The sequence below is a fragment of the Heptranchias perlo genome, chromosome 13, assembly GCF_035084215.1.
Source record: "Heptranchias perlo isolate sHepPer1 chromosome 13, sHepPer1.hap1, whole genome shotgun sequence".
Lineage (NCBI taxonomy): Eukaryota > Metazoa > Chordata > Chondrichthyes > Hexanchiformes > Hexanchidae > Heptranchias > Heptranchias perlo.
In genome coordinates this window covers 29,711,646-29,732,712 of record NC_090337.1, presented here as the reverse complement: position 1 = coordinate 29,732,712, position 21,067 = coordinate 29,711,646, and the positions used below count along the sequence as shown (strand labels likewise).

The following is a 21,067-nucleotide window of genomic DNA, read 5'->3' as shown; positions in this document are numbered from 1 at the left end:
AGCTCAATGGGCTGAAATGAGCCAATTCCTCTGGCATCCTGAAATGTGCAGACAGACTTTTGGGAGGGTTGGGTGAGTAGCCTGTTGTCACGATCCATGTGGAAACTAGCAATGTTGGTGGGGCTTAGGACACGATCCTGCACAGGGAATATGTGGAGCGAAAAAGAAAGCTAAACAAGAACATAAGGCTGATTCTGATGAAAGGTCATCGACCTGAAACGTTAACTCTGTTCCTCTCTCCACAGATGCTGCCTGACCTGCTGAGTGTTTCCCATCATTTTCTGTTTTTATTTAAAGCTTGCATTCTCAGAAATACTACCCGGGCAATTTTCTAAGCCAGACAGGTAAAGGAAGATTAGGCAGCTGAAAACTTGATTGGAAGAATGGAGGGAGAATTCAAGTTTACAGACCAGTTTGGCAATTCAAGGAATTCCTGAAACTCCTCCTGAACCAACCTGGCATCAAAAATAGATAAATCTGTGGATGGGAGTTTAAATTAATAAACTCAGGGAAATATATTGGAGAGATTTAATTGACAGCAGATGGGGAGGGGTTTAAGTGTAAAGAAGGGAAAAACACAAATAGTAAACTTGGAAGGATACAGAACGTATTCTGGGTGAGCACTTAGCGGCTCAGTAGTACCACCACTGACTGAACTGGACTTCCTGAAGGGCATAGCTGCCAGACTGGGCCTGTGGCAAATAGTGAGGAAACAAACATGAGGTAGTAACTTACCTGTCTCAGGCACATCTGTTCATAACACTTTCCATTGTGTTGCATGGCACTACTGCCTTGTTAACTGGGACAAACTATGGTCTAGTATTCCAAAACTGAGGCACTGTGGGTTGTCATAAGCAGAACTGTACAGGAACACAGGAACTGGAGTAGGCCATTCAGCCCCTAGAGCATGTTGTGCCATTCAATTAGATTATGGCAGATCTGTATCTCAATTCCATTTACCCGCCTTCATTCCATATCCCTTACCTAACAAAGATCCATCAATCTCAGTTTTGACATTTTCAACTGACATAGCCCAACAGCATTTTTTTTTGGGGGGTGGTGGTGGTAGTGGGGGGGGGGGGGGGGCGCAGGAAAAAAAAAGTTCCAGATTCCCACTACCTTTTGTGTGAAGAAGCGCTTCCTGACATCCCCCCTGAATGGCCTAGCTCTAATTTCAAGACTATGTCCCCTCGTTATAGGACCAAAATCTGTAAACTAATGGCTCGGTACATCCCTCACTCTTCCATCACCATCAAGGGGGAAACCAATCCTGCTTCAAAGGTGAGTATAGAAAGGTGTGCCAGGAGCATCGCTTGGCATACCATAGAATGAGGTACCAACCTGGTGATGGCTACCTGCATGCTAAACATCAAAAGAAGCATGCTACGGACAGTGACCTGCGGGCCCTCAATGCTATAGACAGAGGTATAGGTCTCAATAACCAATGGATCAGAACAAAGCTCTGCTGCCCTACCACATCCAGTCAAGAATGGCGGTGGGTAATCAGGCAACTAATGGGAGGAAGCGGCCTCATGAACATCCCCACCCTCAACCATGGTGGAGGACAGCACGAGTGCAAGAGATAAGGCTGAAATGTTTGCAAGAGATTTCAACCAAAAGTGCCGAGTGGATAATCCTACTTGACCTCCCCGTGAAGCTCACACCATCATAGGTAACAGGGTGCAGCTAATTTGGTTTGTTCCACGTGACATTTTAAAGAGGGATGAGTGGACTGGATACACCAAAAACTATGGGCTCCAATAACATGCAGGCTGTAGTGCTGAAGAACTGTACACCAGACATAGCTGCAGCCCGAGCCAAACTGTTCCTATGGAGCTATGACATTGGGATCAATGTGGAAAATTGCGCAAGTTTTGTCCTATCCAGAAAAAAAGATACCTCCCAATCACTAGGCGGGTGGTAAGCGAACCAACACGAGGGAAAAACCTGCTTGATCTCGACCTCACCAATCTACCTGTCGCAGATGCATCTGTCCAGGACAGTATTGGTAGGAGTGACCACCGCACAGTCCTCATGGAGATGAAGTCCCGTCTTCGCACTGAGGACACCATCCATCGTGTTATGTGGCACTATCACCTAAATGGGATAGATTCAGAACAGATCTGGCAGCTCAAAATTGGGCATCCATGAGGCGCTGTGGGCAATCAGCAGCAGCAGATTTGTATTCCAGCACAATCTGTAACCTCATGGCCTGGCGTATTCCTCACTCTACCATTACCAACAAGCCAGGGGATCAACCCTGGTTCAATGAGGAGTGTAGAAGAGCAGCACCAGGCGTACCTAAAAATGAGGTGACAACCTGGTGAAGCTACAACTCAGGACTACATGCATGCTAAACGGCGGAAGCAACATGCTATAGACATAGCTAAGCGATTCCACAACCAACGGATCAGATCAAAGCTCTGCAGTCCTGCCACATCCAGTCGCAAATGGTGGTGGACAATTAAACAACTAACGGGAGGAGGAGGGTCTGTAAACATCTCCATCTTCAATGATGGCGGAGTCCAGCACGTAAGTGCAAAAGACAAGGCTGAAGCGTTTGCAACCACCTTCAGCCAAAAGTGCCGAGTGGATGATCCATCTCGGTCTCCTCCTGATATCCCCACCATCACAGAAGCCAGTCTTCAGCCAATTCGATTCACTCCACGTGATATCAAGAAACGGATGAGTGCACAGGATACAGCACAGGCTGTGGGCCCCAACAACATCCCGGCTGTAGTGCTGAAGACTTGTGCTCCAGAACTAGCCACACTTCTAGCCAAACTGTTCCAGTACAACTATAACACTGGCATCTACCCGACAATGTGGAAAATTGCCCAGGTATGTCCTGTCCACAAAAAGCAGGACAAATCCAATACAGCCAATTACCGCCCCAATCATAAGCAAAGTGATGGAAGGTGTCGTCGACAGTGCTATCAAGCGGCACTTACTCACCAATAACCTGCTCATCCATGCTCAGTTTGGGTTCTGCCAGGACCACTCGGCTCCAGTCCTCATTGCAGCCTTGGTCCAAACATAGACAAAAGAGCTGAATTCCAGAGGTGAGGAGAGAGTAACTGCTCTTCTCATCAAGGCAGCTTTTGACCGAGTGTGGCACCAAGGAGCCCCTGTAAAATTGAAGTCAATGGGAATCAGGGGGAAAACTCTCCAGTGGCTGGAGTCATACCTAGCACAAAGGAAGATGGTAGTGGTTGTTGGAGGCCAATCATCTCAGCCCCAGGGCATTGCTGCAGGAGTTCCTCAGGGCAGTGTTATAGGCCCAACCATCTTCAGCTGCTTCATCAATGACCTTCCCTCCATCATAAGGTCAGAAATGGGGATGTTCGCTGATGATTGCACAGTGTTCAGTTCCATTCGCAACCCCTCAGATAATGAAGCATTCCATGCCCGCATGCAGCAAGACCTGGACAACATCCAGGCTTGGGCTGATAAGTGGCAAGTAACATTCGCGCCAGACAAGTGCCAGGCAATGACCATCTCCAACAAGAGAGAGTCTAACCACCTCCCCTTGACATTCAACGGCATTACCATCGCCAAATCCCTCACCATCAACATCCTGGGGGGTCACCATTGACCAGAAACTTAACTGGACAGCCACCTAAATGCTGTGGCTACAAGAGCAGGTCAGAGGCTGGGTATTCTATAGCAAGTGACACACCTCCTGACTCCCCAAAGCCTTTCCACCATCTACAAGGCACAAGTCAGGAGCGTGATGGAATACTCTCCACTTGCTTGGATGAGTGCAGCTCCAACAACACTCAAGAAGCTCGACATCATCCAGGACAAAGCAGCCCGCTTGATTGGCACCCCATCCACCACCCCAAACATTCACAACCTTCACCACCGGCGCACTGTGTCTGCAGTGTGTACCATCCACAGGATGTAATGCAGCAACTCGCCAAGGCTTCTTCGACAGCATCTCCCAAACCCGCGACCGTTACCAACCTAGAAGGACAAGGACAGCAGGCACATGGGAACACCACCACCTGCACGTTCTCCTCCGAGTCACACACCATCCCGACTTGGAAATATATCGCCGTTCCTTCATCGTCGCTGAGTCAAAATCCTGGAACTCCCTTCCTAACAGCACTGTGGGAGAACCTTCACCACACGGACTGCAGCGGTTCAAGAAGGCGGCTCACCACCACCTTCTCAAGGGCAATTAGGGATGGGCAATAAATGCTGGCCTTGCCAGCAACGCCCACATCCCATAAATGAATAAAGAAAAAAGTCATCAATAGTCTCCACTGAATATAGCGATCACTTTCATGCTAATGCGATTTGCCTGCTATATGCAATGGACGGTAAATCCATTGAACTCCCAAATAATCCCATTGCATAAGAGCAAATATTTGCTTACCCTAGCTTTTCTGCAAAACAATTTATTCCAAGTGCCGGGGTTCCTTGTACCAGCAGTCAGTACACTGATGAATCTGTCAAATTTGCTGAGATTAAAGCCCAGGACCATTTAAGAGGCAGTTAGACTGTGATGGAGGCGGACAAAAGGCGACCCAAAATCTGGAGCAAACAGTACCATGAGTTGTCATATTCCCAATAACCTCCTATTTCATAAGAACTCTTACATGTTGGTTACTGATAGTTTATTAGACAGGGAAACTGATTCTCAATATACAATTAAAGTCTGACAGGTAATTGCACAGCGAACAGTTGCTTGAATTGCCTGAAACAGCTGGCCCGCTTAATACGGTATAAGTGCCGTCTTTGTAATGGGCACCTATGATAATGGCAAATGGTCAGTGCCATAAATGGGGGATGGTGTAAGTGGTGGGAACTGTAGTACCATCAAGTGGCATCTATTCACCAATAACCTGATCACGAACACTCAGTTCAGGTTCTGCCTGAACAGCTCAGTTCCAGATCACATCACAAACTACTTGCAGTATGGATGAAAGAGCTGAACACGAGAGGAAAGGAAAGGTGAGAGTAGTAGACCTCGATATCGAGGCAGCGTTCGACCGAGTATGGCAACAAGGAGTCCTAGCAAAACGGAGGTCAAGGTAAAAACCCTGGCTGGAGTCATATTTCACACGCAGGAAGATGGCTGTAATTGTCGGAGGCTGACCACTGCAGCCTCAGGACATTGCTTCAGGAGTTCCTCAGGGCAGCATACTTGACCCAACTATCTTCAGTTGATTTAGCTAATATGGAGCAGTACATTTTGGGAAAAAAAAGTGAAAAGAAGCATATACTTATTAGCAAGACCCTTAATAGATAAACCTAGGGGTGCAGATACATTTGCCAGGAGGCAAATGAGATTCTGGGTTACATAAAAGGGGGACATTAAATACAAAAATAAAGCGGTAACGTTGAATTTGTCCAAACAAAGGTTAGGACGTAGCACTCAGATATAGGAAGGCTATTACAGCCATGGAAAGGGTACAAAGATTAGAACGGTGCCAGGAATAGGAAGTTAGTTATGAAAAGTGCTCAAAAGATTGGGGCGGGGGGAATCTATTAGTTTACAAAATTATGAAAGGTTTTGAGAGGGTGCAAGATTATTTCCAATGGTTGGCAAATTGGTCACAAGGTGCAAAAACTTAGCACCATCAGGCAACAATTAGGTCATTTTTTCCCATGCAGAGGGTTATTAGAACATAGAATTACAACAAGTTTTCCCACAAGTGGTTACTGAGGTAGAGACTATAATACCATTTAAAAAGGAATGGACAAACATTTCAAAAAGAATATAAAAGGATACAAAGAAACGGCAGAAAAATGGGATCAGAGTAGATAGCTCCAGATGAAGAGCAAGCACTGACACATATTTGATGGGACAAATGACCTCCTTTGTGCTGCAATTTCAATGATTCTATCATTTTGTAGCAGTGGATAGTGGAACAGATAGAATAAATATCACTTCCTTACCTAAATAGTCAGGATACGTTCCATATGCAAACAGGTTCAACAATTGAAAGTAGGCAGCATGCGATCCATTAGCCAACTAGGGAGAAAGACTCAAAGATTACTGACATTCATACTTTTAAAGTAATAGGTGTACAATTAAAAGTATGACAAGGCTGGTGGATACATGTTTCAAACTCAACTGATGCAAAGTACAAATTTATTGGATTAAGGAAAGTTAAAAGTTCCAAGTTTATAAATGAACTCCTTAATAGCATGCTGAAATCATCAATAATGTGAACAAATTCTGATACTTGTATATTAAAGTTTCTCACCCCCAATCTCAAAACAGTACAGAAAAAACGAGTGGTGAAGTGTCTGTTTAATTCCTTGCTTGGAAATTATGATCTTTAGTCCTTATTACTGGAAAAACACATCTAGTTTTCAAAATGCACAAAGCTTTTCCAAAGGCAAAAATTGCAAAATTACTTTTAATTCTAGACGCTGAAAATCACAAAAGTAATGGAAATTGTAATATTTTCTCTTTCACAATATTGCTTAATATACACTGAAAATAAGAGGCATTTTTATTTTGGTGCACAACATGCTACTGTATCAGTATTAGATCTAGACATCTGTCCAACTGTTGAATAGATGATTAACATTCCAATTGCACACTATAGAATGGTTCCAAGGTGGAAAATTCACCAACAAGAAATTGGTACAATATTGATACTTTACCACTAGTTATCATTAATATATTGAGTAAATCTGCTCATATTTACAAAGCATATTAAAGATTCTGGAGATAACCACTGTTGCACTAATTGCCTTGCCTCCGGCACTTTGACGCTTCAATACTGAATACAGAAGTCCGACTGGACTCTCATTTTAAGGATCCAGGATCCCATCAGGAACTGCAATTACTAACAAAATTGAACAAAAACAATTGTAATTTTTTTTAAAAAAAGCTGACTAGTCATATCAGTGCGCACATCACATTGCAATTTGTGTAATGAAGCGGCATCTCCTGCAGCAGATGTTAAAGCAGCATTTTGCTATGAATACTAAAACACCTTTATCCCTCATTTAAAAGTTTCTTGGCATCTCGTTGGGTTATAATTGAAAAAATGTGGATGAAAAATCTCTGAAGGTGGCAGGACATGTTGAGAAGGCTGTTAAAAAAGCATATGGGATCCTGGGCTTTATTAACAGAGGCATAGAGTACAAAAGCAAGGAAGTTTTTATAACCAGTTATAAAACACTGGTTAGGCCTCAGCTGGAATATTGTGTTCAATTCTGCACACCACACTTTAGGAAGGATGTCAAGGCCTTGGAGAGGGTGCAGAAGAGATTTCCTAGAACAGTACCAGGGATGAGGAACTTCAGTTATATGGAGAGACTGGAGAAGCTGGGGTCATTCTCCTTAGAACAGAGAAGGTTAAGGGGAGATTTGATAGAGATGTTCAAAATGAACGGTTTTGATAGAGTAAAGAAGGAGAAACTGTTTCCAGTGGCAGAAGGGTCGGTAACCAGAGGACACTGATATATGGTCATCGGCAAAATAGGGCCAGAGGTGACATGAAGAAACATTTTATTTTTACGCAGTGAGTTGCAATGATCTGGAATACACTGCTGGAAAGGGTAGTGGAAGCAGATTCAATAGCAACTTTCAAAGGAGAATTGGATAAATACTTGAAGGGAAAAAAATTACAGGGCTATGGGGAAAGAGCAGGGAATGGGATTAATTGGACAGCTTTTTCAAAGAGCCGGCACAGGCACAATGGGCCGAATGGCCTCCTCCTGTGCTGTACCTACTACGATACAATGTCAAAGAGGTATCCTGAACAGTAAAGCTGAATCTAGATTAGTATTTTTAAAATATCCCTGAAATATAGTTTTAAAAGAGTTTTTGAGAGTTTCCAAACAATTTTGCAATTTAAAATCAGCTTACTATACTTTAATACCATATTCCTCTAATTTCTTCTGCTAGTAATTTATTTTCTTTCTGCAATCCTGCACTTGAATATCTATTGTCAATGTAATATTTATTCTTACTGTTTTCTTTCTTGTTCTCTGCTCAGCTGATTACATTTTCTGTTTTATACTTTCTTCTATTTTATGCATTCAATGTGTCTAATGTGTCAAGACTGCAGTAACAACTGCGCACAATAACTTCTGCAGCCTTACCTTTTCATGTTGTCTTCACAAAGTCTTCCAAAAGAAAGTAAACTGTGCAGAAGTTCAGACCCTAAATTACTGATTAATGGTCAGCGTACATCAAAGTAACATGAAGCCAATCCACTTGGGCTAAGGTTGATGGTTTGCATACTTCTTTGCGGCCCCAGTTTATTAAAAAGAGAAACACATTTTTGTATCCCGCTCCATATATATTTTATTTATTTTCTCTGTTGTTTACGCCTCCCAATATATGTATTTAGCATGATAAGACCAATGGGTTTGAATTAAATTGTATAGTTAGGGAAGTAATTAGTTACATAAAAATGTTACGAGATAGAGCGAGAGAGAGAGGAGGATGAGGAGCAAAAAGTCAGGACTAATCCAGCTTGCTTGATCCGTACATTTGCCTTCACATGGAAGCAACCTGAAGGTCAGATGCACAACTGATATCTCCATGGCCTCTGTAGATGATGCTGTATAATCAGAGGATGCTGAAATGTAACCAGATGTGGTACCCCAATCAACTTGATGTTGCACCAGACAGTTTGGCCAACATTTGAACTTCGCCATCTGATGGAAGCATGTGTGTGAATGCAAGCCAAGGTAAGGAATAAAAATTTTGCACCTTGTTCAGCGACACATCTAAATGAACTACAATGTCCCTACCACATGGTGTTTAGTCTACATGTTGCCAAATATGGGACAACTGCTTCTATTTGTTTTAAGTTAACTGGGTTAAACAGTAAAATTAATCTCATTGTGATGAAGCTGATTTAAAAATAACTGAAAATTTACAACTTGAAAGTTTTCCTATCAAAAAGTCTCTCATCCTCTTAGCTTGGTTTCTTTTTTGCAACCTTTGTCCCTTCTGTCGCCTTTTTATCTAATACATATCAATAAATTGACTCTTTTAGCTGCCGAATTAATAAATTCATATCTTTCTGCCCCGATTACTCCCTCTGTCCAATCATAATCTCTAGTCTGATGCAGCATTGTCTTTTTATTGTACATGCGTGACTTTCTGATCTTTGTCTCCACTCCCATTGTATTTTCTTTGATTTCTCTGCCAAACTTCATTATCAAATTTCCCTCTCAGGATTCTTCTCAATTTGTTCCAAATCATAATCCAGACTTGGTGGGATCTGGATTTTTTTTCTTGTAAGAAAAACATAGCTTCTCTTTATTTTCACTGCACCAAGAGGGTCAAATGACCTGCTCCCACCCCATGGCAATGCACACCCAAACATGAAGGCTGCAAGCTGACTTGAAATTGGGCTTCGGGCCTCATCTACATAATATCGGCAAACTGCAGACGCCAATCGGGCATCCTGATGCAGCTCACCAGGTGAGGCCCTGGAAAATTCGACCTGCTCCAATGTGAAGCTGGCCCACAGGTAAGTCCAGATGGTGGTGGGGAAGCGATCAGGAGAGGGGTGGGCACAGGCCAACAGTGGCCCGCAATGTTGCTGTGGATCCAGGAGGAGCCACATCAAATAACAAAACAAAAACTTACCTGTTCTTTGGCAGCCTGCAGCGGTCCCTTTAAGGACGTCTGGTTAGGCCTCTGTAGACCTGGAAAAACTACAGCGCATGCTCTGCTCAGTTTGGCATCTGGTCTTACGTCCCTGATTAGAATATTCAACGAACCCAAAGCCTGTTTTAGGCAGGTGCCCTGGTCATTTGGAAGCCTAATTGGCAACCGGCACACTTTCGGAATTGGGAGATCACAGCCAGAAATTGGTCCAACTCTTATTTTTGACCCAGAAATCGGGCACGATGGAGGCCAATTTCTCTCGAGGATAGTGAGTGTTGGCAAGCTATTCTGTCCTTTGGGCATCTGATAGAAACCCAACTCTGCTAACACTGGACATCTGTGTACAAGTATTTTATTTTTCACTGGATAGCTCTCAGGAGCATGAACCTGGTCTGATTTTTCCTCTCTTCAGCCTAGGATTGCTGAAGCCAATTGTAGTGCCTCATGGTGATCGGCTATTTTTGCACAGATGAAGGAACTTAGGATCATGTGGGGCATTTACCCACTAAGTCAACTGAGCTTCCTTGATGACAACTTAACAAGTGAAAACTTCAAATATTATTCTGTCAAGAAAACCACAAAAACAAGCTCACATTATTCTGTGTACCTTTATGTTTATTTATGCTTATTTTACATAGTAAGATGTTCAACATTTCAAATTAGTTATTAAATAGTAGGTCCCAATACTCTGGAGAGAAGCATCTTAAAAATTACTTAGGTATTTTGCATTTTAAGTTTGATTTACTTCTCCCTATGGCAGTGAGAGTTTAAGAAATGAAAATACATTTTTCTGTACTGCATTCCTTCTTACCTCCTGTATATTAGGTGTTTCCAGAAGTTCACCAAAAACAAAAACTCCTGGAGCTTCTAATACTTGGCTTATAAGGGTAGTTAATGCTGGACCTTTGGCATTTCTAGACAACAAAATGAACTGTTCCAATGGGTTACTTGTAGGTTTTGATTCTCCTGCCATTGCACAAAGGTGGTTCGCTGTAAAACAAAGACAAAGACAGTCAGTATTTTTAAGTAGCACTGGTACCAAACCAGAGGAGATGTTACATAAAGAAAGTAAACTGAAGCAGTGTAAGCGATCTATGGAGCTTCTCTGGGCTGCTTGGCTCTGTCCTGCTTTTGCTTGCAATAATGAAAAACTCAAAACTCACCAATGAAATGGAGAACATCATGGAATAATCTAGTAAAAGATACCCAACATTGCTTTAGAAGGGAAATATGTTGCTTGACTAATTTCCTAGACTTTTTTTTTGAATAAGTGATATCCTAAGAGCAGCATTGGAAAACCATTGTGAATAAGGAATTGACTGAAGGAAAGAAAGCAGCCAGTACTTGTTGAGGGAGTGATATCAAGGTGGATGGAGGCACTGAATCGAGTGTACAGGGATCAGTGCTGGGGCCACTATTTTTCGTAATTTACATTAATGGTTTGGATTCTAAAATCCAAATGTAAACTAGTCAAATTTGCGAAGGATAGTAAACTGAGGAGGAGGTAGGAGGAAGCAGCCTGGGAACTATAAAAGTAGTTAGATAAAATCTGCAAATGAGCAAATTCAAAACAAGCAAGTGTAAGGTACTACATGTCAGTAGAAAAAATGGATGTGCCGAGTATACCATGGATGGTGTAGAAATAACTAGAAGTGGAAAGGAATCCTGGACGCATAGCAGATTTAGCACTTAATAGTGGAGCAGCAATAAACAAAACAAACAATACCTAATTATATTGCTGGCTCACTTAAGTCCAAGTTAGGTGTCATGCCAGAACTGCACAGCGCTATGGTCAGATTCCACCTTGAATACAGTGTTCAGTTTGTGTTGCTGAGACAAAAGGGAAACATACAAGCCAAGAAGGCGGTGCAGCAAATAACCACGAGGATTCAGTTATAAGTAAAGATTCTGGAAACTGTTAGCCTTAAAGTATACAAGGTATTAAAACAGCATAAATATAGTTAATCTGGACACTACTCCAAGATCTAGAACAAAGTGGCACAGACTAAAACGGGAGAAGGGGAAATTTAGGACAGATGTCAGGATGTACTTCTTCACCCTGGAATGTTCTTTATGGGAGACAGATGGAGGCAAAATCCTTAAACTCATTCAAGAGACTGTATAACACGATGAGAGAATGCAAGTTTTTCTTTATTTTGAACCTATCACATAAGATAAGCCAAATAATTTCCCTGATTGTATCTCTCTTCTGACTCCAGTGGGCAATGATCTCAAATGCAGAGAAGGACAGATAGAGACATTTTTCTGACTGTTGGCAATTTTCACACTGACTTGGTGTCATTCCAAAGTGGGTTTTATCACAACATTAGAAGTTTCTGCCAATGGAACTAAAAATACCAACTAACCAATAGGGGGAGAATCCAATTGACTTAAATGGGGGAGAAAAGTCTGTCCGGGGGGGGGGGGGGGGGGGGAGTAGAAAATAGGAGAGTATTGTCTGTATGCAAAATATATTTATAAAATGCTCCTGGATGATTAAAAAAATTAATATTTCCACCCCAATCATAGACCTGCATTTTGGGTCGCACTAACAGGAATTATATAAATGACCAGATAATTTGTTTTTGTGGTGGTGAATAGCAATGGAGTGAGGCACAAAGCAGCCTTATGTATTTTTGTGCGTGCTTATTTGTTTGTTGAATAAAACACAGTCCTTGCAGTTTTTAAGCAGGGACATCCAATCCAATTTTTCGTGGATTTTTAATATAACAATAAACAAAAATTTCTTTAAGGAACTTTTGTTATTATGCAATCATCATCAATTTCCTCATCTTCTCAAAACTGTGGCCAATTTTATGGAAATAATCACTTTTCCTTTTGTTTCTTTGAAGTTTAATCAAAGATGTCCAGTTTAAAAGCAGATACTGAAACACTGTCAATGTTACCAATGAAGTTTTCCTGGGCTCTGATGTTTTATATTTCCTGAAACAATATGCTATCCACCAGCTTTTTGCATCCAGTATGTTGTGCAACACAGAAGATTTTTTTAGCAACAAGAAAAGTGCATAAAGCCCAATAATGCCATCCCTTTTTGATAGTGACTGCACTTCAAAAGTATTTCACTGGTTGTAAAGTGTTCTGGGACATCCTGCTATATAAGTGCAAGTCTTTCTTAGATCAAGCCCACCTAACCACTTTCTCACCATGTTGCTCAACCTCCTGTCTCCAAAAATACATTTGTTCCTTAAACCCATTTATACTGTCAATTTCAATGACCTTGCCTGGTAAATAATTCCACGTCCAAAACTCTTTAGGTGAAAAAGTTCCACCCGACTTTCTTTCTTCTAATGGTTAACTTGTGTCCTCTCATATTTGGATGCTTCCTCATAACAAACAAACAAACTGCCTCGACCAACTTCCTTCATAACCTTTAAAACTATACGAGACATTGGATAACAATCAGGAGTGCAAATCCCATCAGATATTTCCCCTCCCTCTCAAGGAAATCAAGAGTAAATGTGTCCCACCAGTGTCCTGATTGTGATTGTGAAGCCATCCTCTCAGTCATCAGCTCTAACATGCTTCTGATACTGCTTCCAATGATCTCCTCAGTTTCCTATTCAGGCTGGATCAGATGGTTTACTATCTTGATGTCTAAATCAATCCTGAGCAAACCTTTAAACCTTTGAGTAAGACTAGATTTTTTTTCCCCAGGCATTGCTGCTACCTCTCTCCCCTCTCCAACAAAACCCTAATCCATGCTTGCATCAAGTAAGGATCAACTGGTTGCTCTCTTCTTTCAATGTTCTCAAACTCCAATCAATCCAAAAATCTGTAGTTGCTGTATTTATGCACACTAGATTATCTCCTATTATCCCCATCCTTACCACGATTCACTGGCTTCCTGTCCATCAAAATGTCAATTTCAAGGTCCATGTCTTCAAATCCCTTTCCCACCAAACCACTACCTCCCTAAGCAATTTCCTCCAACCACATGTCCCAGAATGTATCCTCTACTGGCCAATCCCTCTTCTCCTGTTAGTTTGTTCTTTTCGTACTGTGTCCTTTTTGTCCTTAATGTTAAGCACCCCAAGTTGTTCTCCTTTGTGAGGGGCACCAAATGAAAGTTGTTGTTTCTAGTCTGGATGCCTCAATGCCACACAACCTACTGCATCTACCCACTAAGCCAGCAGAAATACTATAACAATTAACTTTAAATCATAGAAAGCTGGTCTGGTTCAGAATGCAGGACATTTCAGAAAATTACAAACATAGACTTACATAGAATCTGCAATTGCTTTATGTTGGTGTTTATACTCCACATGAGCCTCCTCTCACTCCCTACATTACAGAAATGACTACACTTCAAAAGTATTTAACTGGCTGAAAAACACAGTGGGACGTCCAAAGGTTGAGAAAGGTGCTATATAAACACAAGTTCTTTCTTTCTTTAATTACTTCTTCCCATCCTACTCCCGTATCCCTTCATTCCCTTCGCCCCCATGTTTACATCAAGCTTCCACTTAATTGCATCAATGCCATCTGTTTCAACACTCCACGTGGCAGTGAGTTCCACATTTTCACCACTCCCCACATGAAGAAATTCCTCCCAAATTCTTTATTTGATCGGTCAGTAGCTGTCTTATATTTCTGCCCCTTGTTCTGGACTCAACAACAAGTGGAAATAGTTTCTCCACATTCACCCTATCGAACCCCTTCAGAATTTTAAAGACCTCTATCAGGTCTCATCTCATTCTCTCTTCAAGAGAAATGAGCCCCAGCCTGCTCAATCTTTCCTGATAGTTGCATCCTCTCATTTCTGGTAACATCCTTGTAAAACTGCACTCCAAGTATGGTCTAACCAATATTCTATATAAACTTAACATTACTTCCCTTCTTTTGTAATCTATTCTTCTAGAAATGAACCCCAGAACTTTGTTTGCACTCTTTATGGCCTTATCAACTTGTGCTGTTACTTTTAGTGACTTATGTATCTGTATTCCCAGATCTTTTTGCTCCTCTACCTCGTTCAAAAGGATGTTGAAGCTCTGGAGAAAGTGCAGAAAAGATGTGTTATTTCTTCAGAGAATTCAATAAGATTGGTTAAACATTATTTTTCTTTTAGAAATACATGCTGATTATTCATACAGGTACGGCACCAAAATTTCAAGAAATAATTGCGACTTCAGTTAAGTACCGAAGTTGGCCGCTCAAGGGAAAACAGAACTCAAAGTGACAAAAGAGGGTGCATGAGTTCGGGTAGGTATTGTACTTTACTGTACTAGTTTGCACTTTTGTTCCATCATAGCTCTATAGATCGCCACACTTTTAAACTTCAAGCAGGGTATTTTTTTTAAAAAAGGGTTTTCTTTCTGCTAATGCTACCACTCTAGCAACAAACAGGCGAAGAACAGACAACACTTCTTTGCCAGAAGAGATATCACGAGACATTTAACTACAAGGGAGAGGGGTCCGATCACCTAAAGTATTCAGAAACAAAAAAGAACAACGTGTTTCACGCTTGCTCCTCTAGGCCCAGACCTATATTCTTAACAACTGTTTAACGTACAGGTGACTCCGGAACCCAGAGATTCTTGCAGCGCACTGAGCAGAAAGCCTGGAATGCCTGTCTCCAGCCAGCCACTTATGAAGCAGCTGTGAGCCGCGCATTTTCAATAACTTACCTGCGCCCAGGCCCCTTTGCCTTAGTCTCTCATTCAGAGGAGAGCTGGGCGCCTCCGCGTCGCTCCTATTGGTCGGAACAACACGAGCTTGGGCCCGCCCCCTGCACGAACTCGGATTCTTATTTGCTCGCTCAGCTGTCGATCTAATGACGTGCCCGCCCCGCCCCATTCATGAGGCTAGCAGTTAGCAACGTATCATGATTCTGAAATTTTAATTTAAATCTCTGTTGACGCAGTGGAGCGCGGAACGTCTGTTCCTTAATCGCACTCGCTTTTGTTCGACATTAGGAGGAAACTAAAACAGAAAAAAGGTGGAAATAGAGCAGGTCAGTCAGCATCTGCGGAGAGGACACACACTGGACAGCTCAGGGTGGGGACCCTTCAAAACTGAGATAATTAATGTTGGTTAATGTTGCAGATAAAGCATCAAAATATCACATTTCTGGATATGTTAGTAGCGAGCCGAACACTACCCAAAACATGGGTTGGTAATGTTTGTGAAACAAGAACTCTTGAACAACTGTTCCTCGCATTTGAACTCTTCAACACCATATGCCATCACAAGAGTCGATTACGATTGCTAATGTTTATAAACCAACAAATGGCGCTTGTCCCAAACTAGACTTCCAATATCTGTAGCCAATTCAATAGCCATCACACAACCTGGGGATATGAAAACAATGAGGTCATAGGTGAACAATTCCTTGACTGGGCTTTGAATCAAGACCTGGCACTGAGGCATATTTCACTGCCTCTTTTAAGAACAGCAATCCTAATTGTCCCAACCTGCTCCCCTGCCAATTGTCTCACCCAGCCTGCACCTTGGGGATTAATCTCTCCCAAGTCCTCTTTATCCTGCTCACCTCTTCCACTACTTCCCTCCTGAATATTTGTTCACTTGCGATCAAAGCCCTTGTCATCCACAATCTCGTCGTGAATGATTGCATTTACATCCTGGGACTGGTAGAAACATGGCTTACACGTAGTTCCTCATTACCCTTATAGAAGCTTCCTCACTTGGCTATATTTTTCACTAGCTGCCCTACCCTACCCCCCCCCCCCCCCCAAACACCATCGCCACCACCGCCACTCCTACAGTTCCTTTCCGCCTTCAGAGTACCTCATATTTTTCCATCCCTCGTGCTTTTCATTTAACACCCTTGTCATTTATTGCCCCCAGTCCCATGCTGACCTCCTCCCTTCTCTATTCCCTTAGCACTGAGCGAATCTTCATTTTAAACTTGATCTCAACTCCCTTAGCCCTCCTTCAAATTAATTCCCCTCCTGTCTTCTCTCAATCTGATATAAGTTCCCCAACCTTTCCTTGTCTTCCTTACAATCTACATCCCCCTTTCCTTTTCAAATCATAATACTCTCACCATCTGCCTATGATAAAACTCTCACCCAGGTCCCTTATAAGTTCACTCTCAAATATCCAGAAACTCTACCAGACCAGCAACAGAAATGCCATGGCTATGAGAGCAGGTCAGAAGCTGGGTATTCTGCAGCAAGTGGCTCAGCTGACTTCCCCAAAGCCTTTCCACCATCTATAAGACACAAATCAGGGGTGTGATGGAATGCCAAGGCTGTTTAAGCAGCACCTCCCAAACCCACAATCCCCACCTCCCAGAAAGACACTCCACTACAAAGGGGGTCAGTGATTCAACACTCCAGAAGCTAATAGCCGTGTCTTAGGGAAGGAGGGAGACTGACTCGTGCACGCTGCACGTAGACCTGAGCTATTTGATAGACTGGATTTTTAAAGTGGTTAACTTGTCAGCTGTCTAAGGAATTACTCTTAAAGTAATCTCACCAATTTATAACCTCAGATTCTGATCACAGCTAATGCTGATTTACAGTGATGCACTGAATTGCCTGTGTAACCTTTGCTAATCGTTTTATTAAATAACTATATCCATTAATGATTTGCTACTCAACTGATGGGTAACTCTGATTTTATTTATGCGTGTCTTTGTGTACCCAACTTTAAATTTAAGTTGTGATTGGTAACCAATAAATAGTATTTAGTGCATGATTGTGGTCTGGCTTCTTCCTTGATGATTTGGTAAGAAAGAGTTAATTCACTCTCACAGCAGAGTTCACCAAGGGTTAAATTAAATTCATTTTGATCTGAACTGGGTTAAATGTAAGACAGTTCGGCGAGCCAAGTCAAGCTGCATTCATCTCTACACCTTTGCTGGGAGGTAAAACCCCAGATGGCTCCTTAGTGAGGAGTTGAAGGAGGGTGTTAAGGATTCGTCTGGTTCCTCGTCATATATTTGTCAGGATACTGAAACCCAGCTTTCTTACACTATCCACAGCCAATACTCACCCACAGCCATGTTCTGCTTTCAAAATGTATAAATATAGAGGTGCTAAACAATTTTTCACAGAACAAAAGACAACAGTTTTACAGCATGAGGAAAGACCAAAATAGTTGATACCTTCAGCCATATTACATTTAAAGAGACAATATACAGCTTAGTTTTTTGTTACATTACATTTTAAAAATACAAAGCATAACTAGCCATATTTTCAATTTCATCACAAAAGTTGTAGACTGAATAACCTTCATATTACTGGGTATCATAATTAAAAAGTTTAAGTAATTCATTGTATTCTTATTTTGCTATGGATTTAAAGAAAAAGAAACGGGTTGATTACTTCTTTATATGTTACATCTTTTATTTACAAGACATCGTCTGTTAAGCATTTAGTAAAGTGCACAAATATTCAACCAGTCTAAAACATCCTGCTTTAGTTTTAATGATTGGCATACACAGGGAAACACGATTTTGCTACGATAATGTGAAGTACAGTGCAATCATGAAGAAACATACTGATCTCTTAACGTATTTTAAGACTGGTAACAACAAGGCATGGTGAAAGGAAAAAGGTTCTTGCTTGAACAAATATTTAAGAACCTCTTACACAAAGATGTTCATAGCAGGATAATAATAAAAGTAATGGCATTTTGCTGTTCTTAATACATTTAGAAGAATTCAGTTGCTTTTATTTAAGAAATTAAAAATGCGATCAAGATAATAAAAAGAACTGGCGACATTTTATTAAACATGAACAAAAAAAATAAAACAGCTGTTTAGATTAAAATAAGTGAATTTGAAATCACCACACCGAACACTTTTCAACTGGATTCATTGGAGCTCTTTTAGGACAATGGAATACCCTTCCAAATTCATCAAACTGGGAAACACTCCCAATAACCCTGTTAAAATAAAAAGGAAGGTTACCACTTGCAAGATACACAACTCATTCTAGCAAATCCATATTATGTCAGGGGTATGTATATTAACAACTATTTATGCCTTAGTTGGTAAAAGAAATACCTGATTGAACCACACAGATTGGAAAGTCCTATGGTTAATCCCTGGTCTGTGCTGAGTTAGCTGATCTCAGCTGGGGTGGCAAGAGCACTACAATTGACCTCAGTGCTCCTAGGCTAGGGAGGTGAATAACAGCAAAGGTTCAGAGTTCTGATCGTTATTCAGTGACCTCTGCTGAAAGTGGATGTTGGAGGAGAAGAGGATTCGGCTTGGGTGTCATGCCCTGTACAATCAAATAGCCTGCTGACATACATTTTCTAGACACGCCTATGTTGAATAGTCACTTACGTGAGGCAGTGGAAGGTAATTAGTGCCTGTGGAACCATAACTCTTTTTCTTCAGAAGGGGAATTTTAAAAAAATCATAGAAATTTGCCCCATCATGCCTTTGCAAGCTCTCTGGCTGGAGCTATACTATCTAATCGAATCTCCCTTCCCCTTTCCCTGTATCCTTTTATATTCTTTTTCAAATACTTATCCCTTCCCTTTTAAATTTTGCCCCAGTAGCCACCTGTAATAAACCATTCCATGTTCTAATAAAGCTATTTATGTAGGTTTTAGCTGATGTGGAAATGAATCTTGGGAAATGTGGAGTATTTACAGTGTATAGACTGGTTATAGTTAAGAAATCCATTTCTTGCTTTTGTGGTTAAAGATTTCTGTTTCAAGGTTCCCCACTGTTTAAAGGGAAATTTAGCAATCATAAAGAAATGGGCGGGGAAACAATTAAGTACACTAATCTACTGATTTATTATTCCTTGACCCAAATTCAAAATGGCTGGAGCATTCTTACTACAGGAAAACCATTGTGGACTAATCCAAGGCTGGAGGGGGACATTGGAATTTAGCTAGAAATATAGATATAGAACAGTCTCATCACAATCAGACAAACCAATTGCTACCAAATGCTTTGTTCTTCATTTATGATTCAAGTGCTGCCAAATGCTTGGCTCCTTATTTATGATTTATTTAATAGGAATTAACATTTTATAATTTCAAAGCAATTATTTCAAGTGGATTTCATTGATGACCAAATGTGCCAAGAATATTCTCCTGTAACTCACTGAAATTTAAGAAAAACAAACAGGATCCACCTGACCCAACAAAGGTATGGATTGAACCACGCGCACTCAAACTGGTACAAATGTCTTGGGCTCAAGAGACTGACAAGAAACCTACTTCCATTTTGCTCTCAGTCTTTAATTATAGAAAGGACATCATGATTTGGCAGTGCCAGTGAAAACAAAGTACATAGCTCCAAATTGACACTATTAGAGCCATAAGTGGATTGATGATTTTTTTTAAAGACAGTGGGGAAAGAACAAGATCGCAGGACTGAATGGGCAAAAAACAGACAAAACCAAACAAAAGATAGTGCTGAAGAAACCAAAATAAATCAAAAGTAGCACAGATAAAAATAAAAAGAAAGAACAGCTGGGATTGATTACATCGGCTTGATGGTTTCAAAACATGACCTTACAACCTGCACTGTGAAGTAAATTCAGCTCTCTCTGTCTGGCAAGAGGCACGAGGATGAAGGTAGACAATGCCTGTAAATTACTGCTATCATGCATTTACGTTTGCTCCACTGATCTGCCCTCTTTCCAGATCATTGGTCTTGTTATTGAGAAACAAAACATTTATTTTTCATCCAATAAAAAACACAATCAGTGCACATTTAACAGATTGCATTTCTGCACTATTTAGCAAATTACCATAATAATTTAATTGTTTGAATACTTTTTTGGTGCGTATAGAAGAAAACCGTTGGAAAAATACAATGAAAAATGTGCAGAAGAGATGGTGGGGCAAAGGGAGTCGGGATGCATAAGAGGACAGATGCGAAGGAACAGAGAGTTTGGGGGAGGGGGTTGTAGGGCTGAAGGAGGTTACAGGATTAGTGGTTGAGGCAGAAACTAGGTCAACATTCAACATTAGATTGGATAGGTGGATGAAGGAAGAAGAGTTGAGAGGTATGGGAATAGGGTGGATAAATGTGATTAGAATTATTTGCTCGCACAGAGGGTTAACGCTGACATGGACTTGTTGGACCAAATGGCCCATTTCTACGTTGTGACTTATTTGTATTTCTATGTATGTAGGTCTTATCTGTGATTGAGACCATGGGAGATAATACGGTCAAGGTGGTGGCTGTGAATATAGGGAGGAGAATTTATATCGAAAGAGGGGTTTAGGGAGGACAGGAGTACAGTGCATTCAAACGAGAAGTAGCAGGAGAAGCTGCGATGGAGATTGAAATCATCAAGAATGAGGAGATGCTCAGTGTAGAAGCTGAGTGAAGGAAGTAGGGATAATATCTTGGTGAGAAACTTGAGGTGGGGCTGTGGGGTGTGGTAGACAATGCAGATTTTGATGGAGAAGTGAGAACGGTGGAACAGGGTGAGGTGGTTGAAGGGGGAGAATGTACAAGTGGAGTAGGGGGAAGAGACCAAATTGTGAATTGATGATAATGGCCACATC

General features: G+C 41.3%; 2 protein-coding genes across 3 annotated transcripts in view; both read right to left on the bottom strand.

Annotated features, from left to right (window-relative positions):
- The window catches only part of cops7a (COP9 constitutive photomorphogenic homolog subunit 7A), a 33,264-nt gene extending 17,944 nt beyond the window's left edge, over positions 1-15,320 (bottom strand). Inside the window, exons 1-3 of one of the 2 annotated variants that reach the window (XM_067994638.1) lie at positions 15,244-15,320; positions 10,410-10,588; positions 5,908-5,983 (exon numbers count right to left, since the gene is read on the bottom strand). In XM_067994638.1, coding sequence (XP_067850739.1) covers positions 5,908-5,983; positions 10,410-10,571 — 238 coding nt within the window. In that variant the 5' untranslated portion in view covers positions 10,572-10,588; positions 15,244-15,320. Of the gene's footprint in view, positions 1-5,907; positions 5,984-10,409; positions 10,589-15,128; positions 15,219-15,243 lie in introns of those variants that run through there. The other variant, XM_067994639.1, reaches the window with a different exon arrangement.
- A 3,049-nt stretch (positions 15,321-18,369) lies between these two features.
- The window catches only part of LOC137331046 (endothelin-converting enzyme-like 1), a 74,638-nt gene continuing 71,940 nt past the window's right edge, over positions 18,370-21,067 (bottom strand). The window contains exon 17 of the mRNA XM_067994637.1: positions 18,370-18,469. Within this exon, the coding sequence (XP_067850738.1) occupies positions 18,370-18,469 (100 nt within the window). The remainder of the gene's footprint in view (positions 18,470-21,067) is intronic.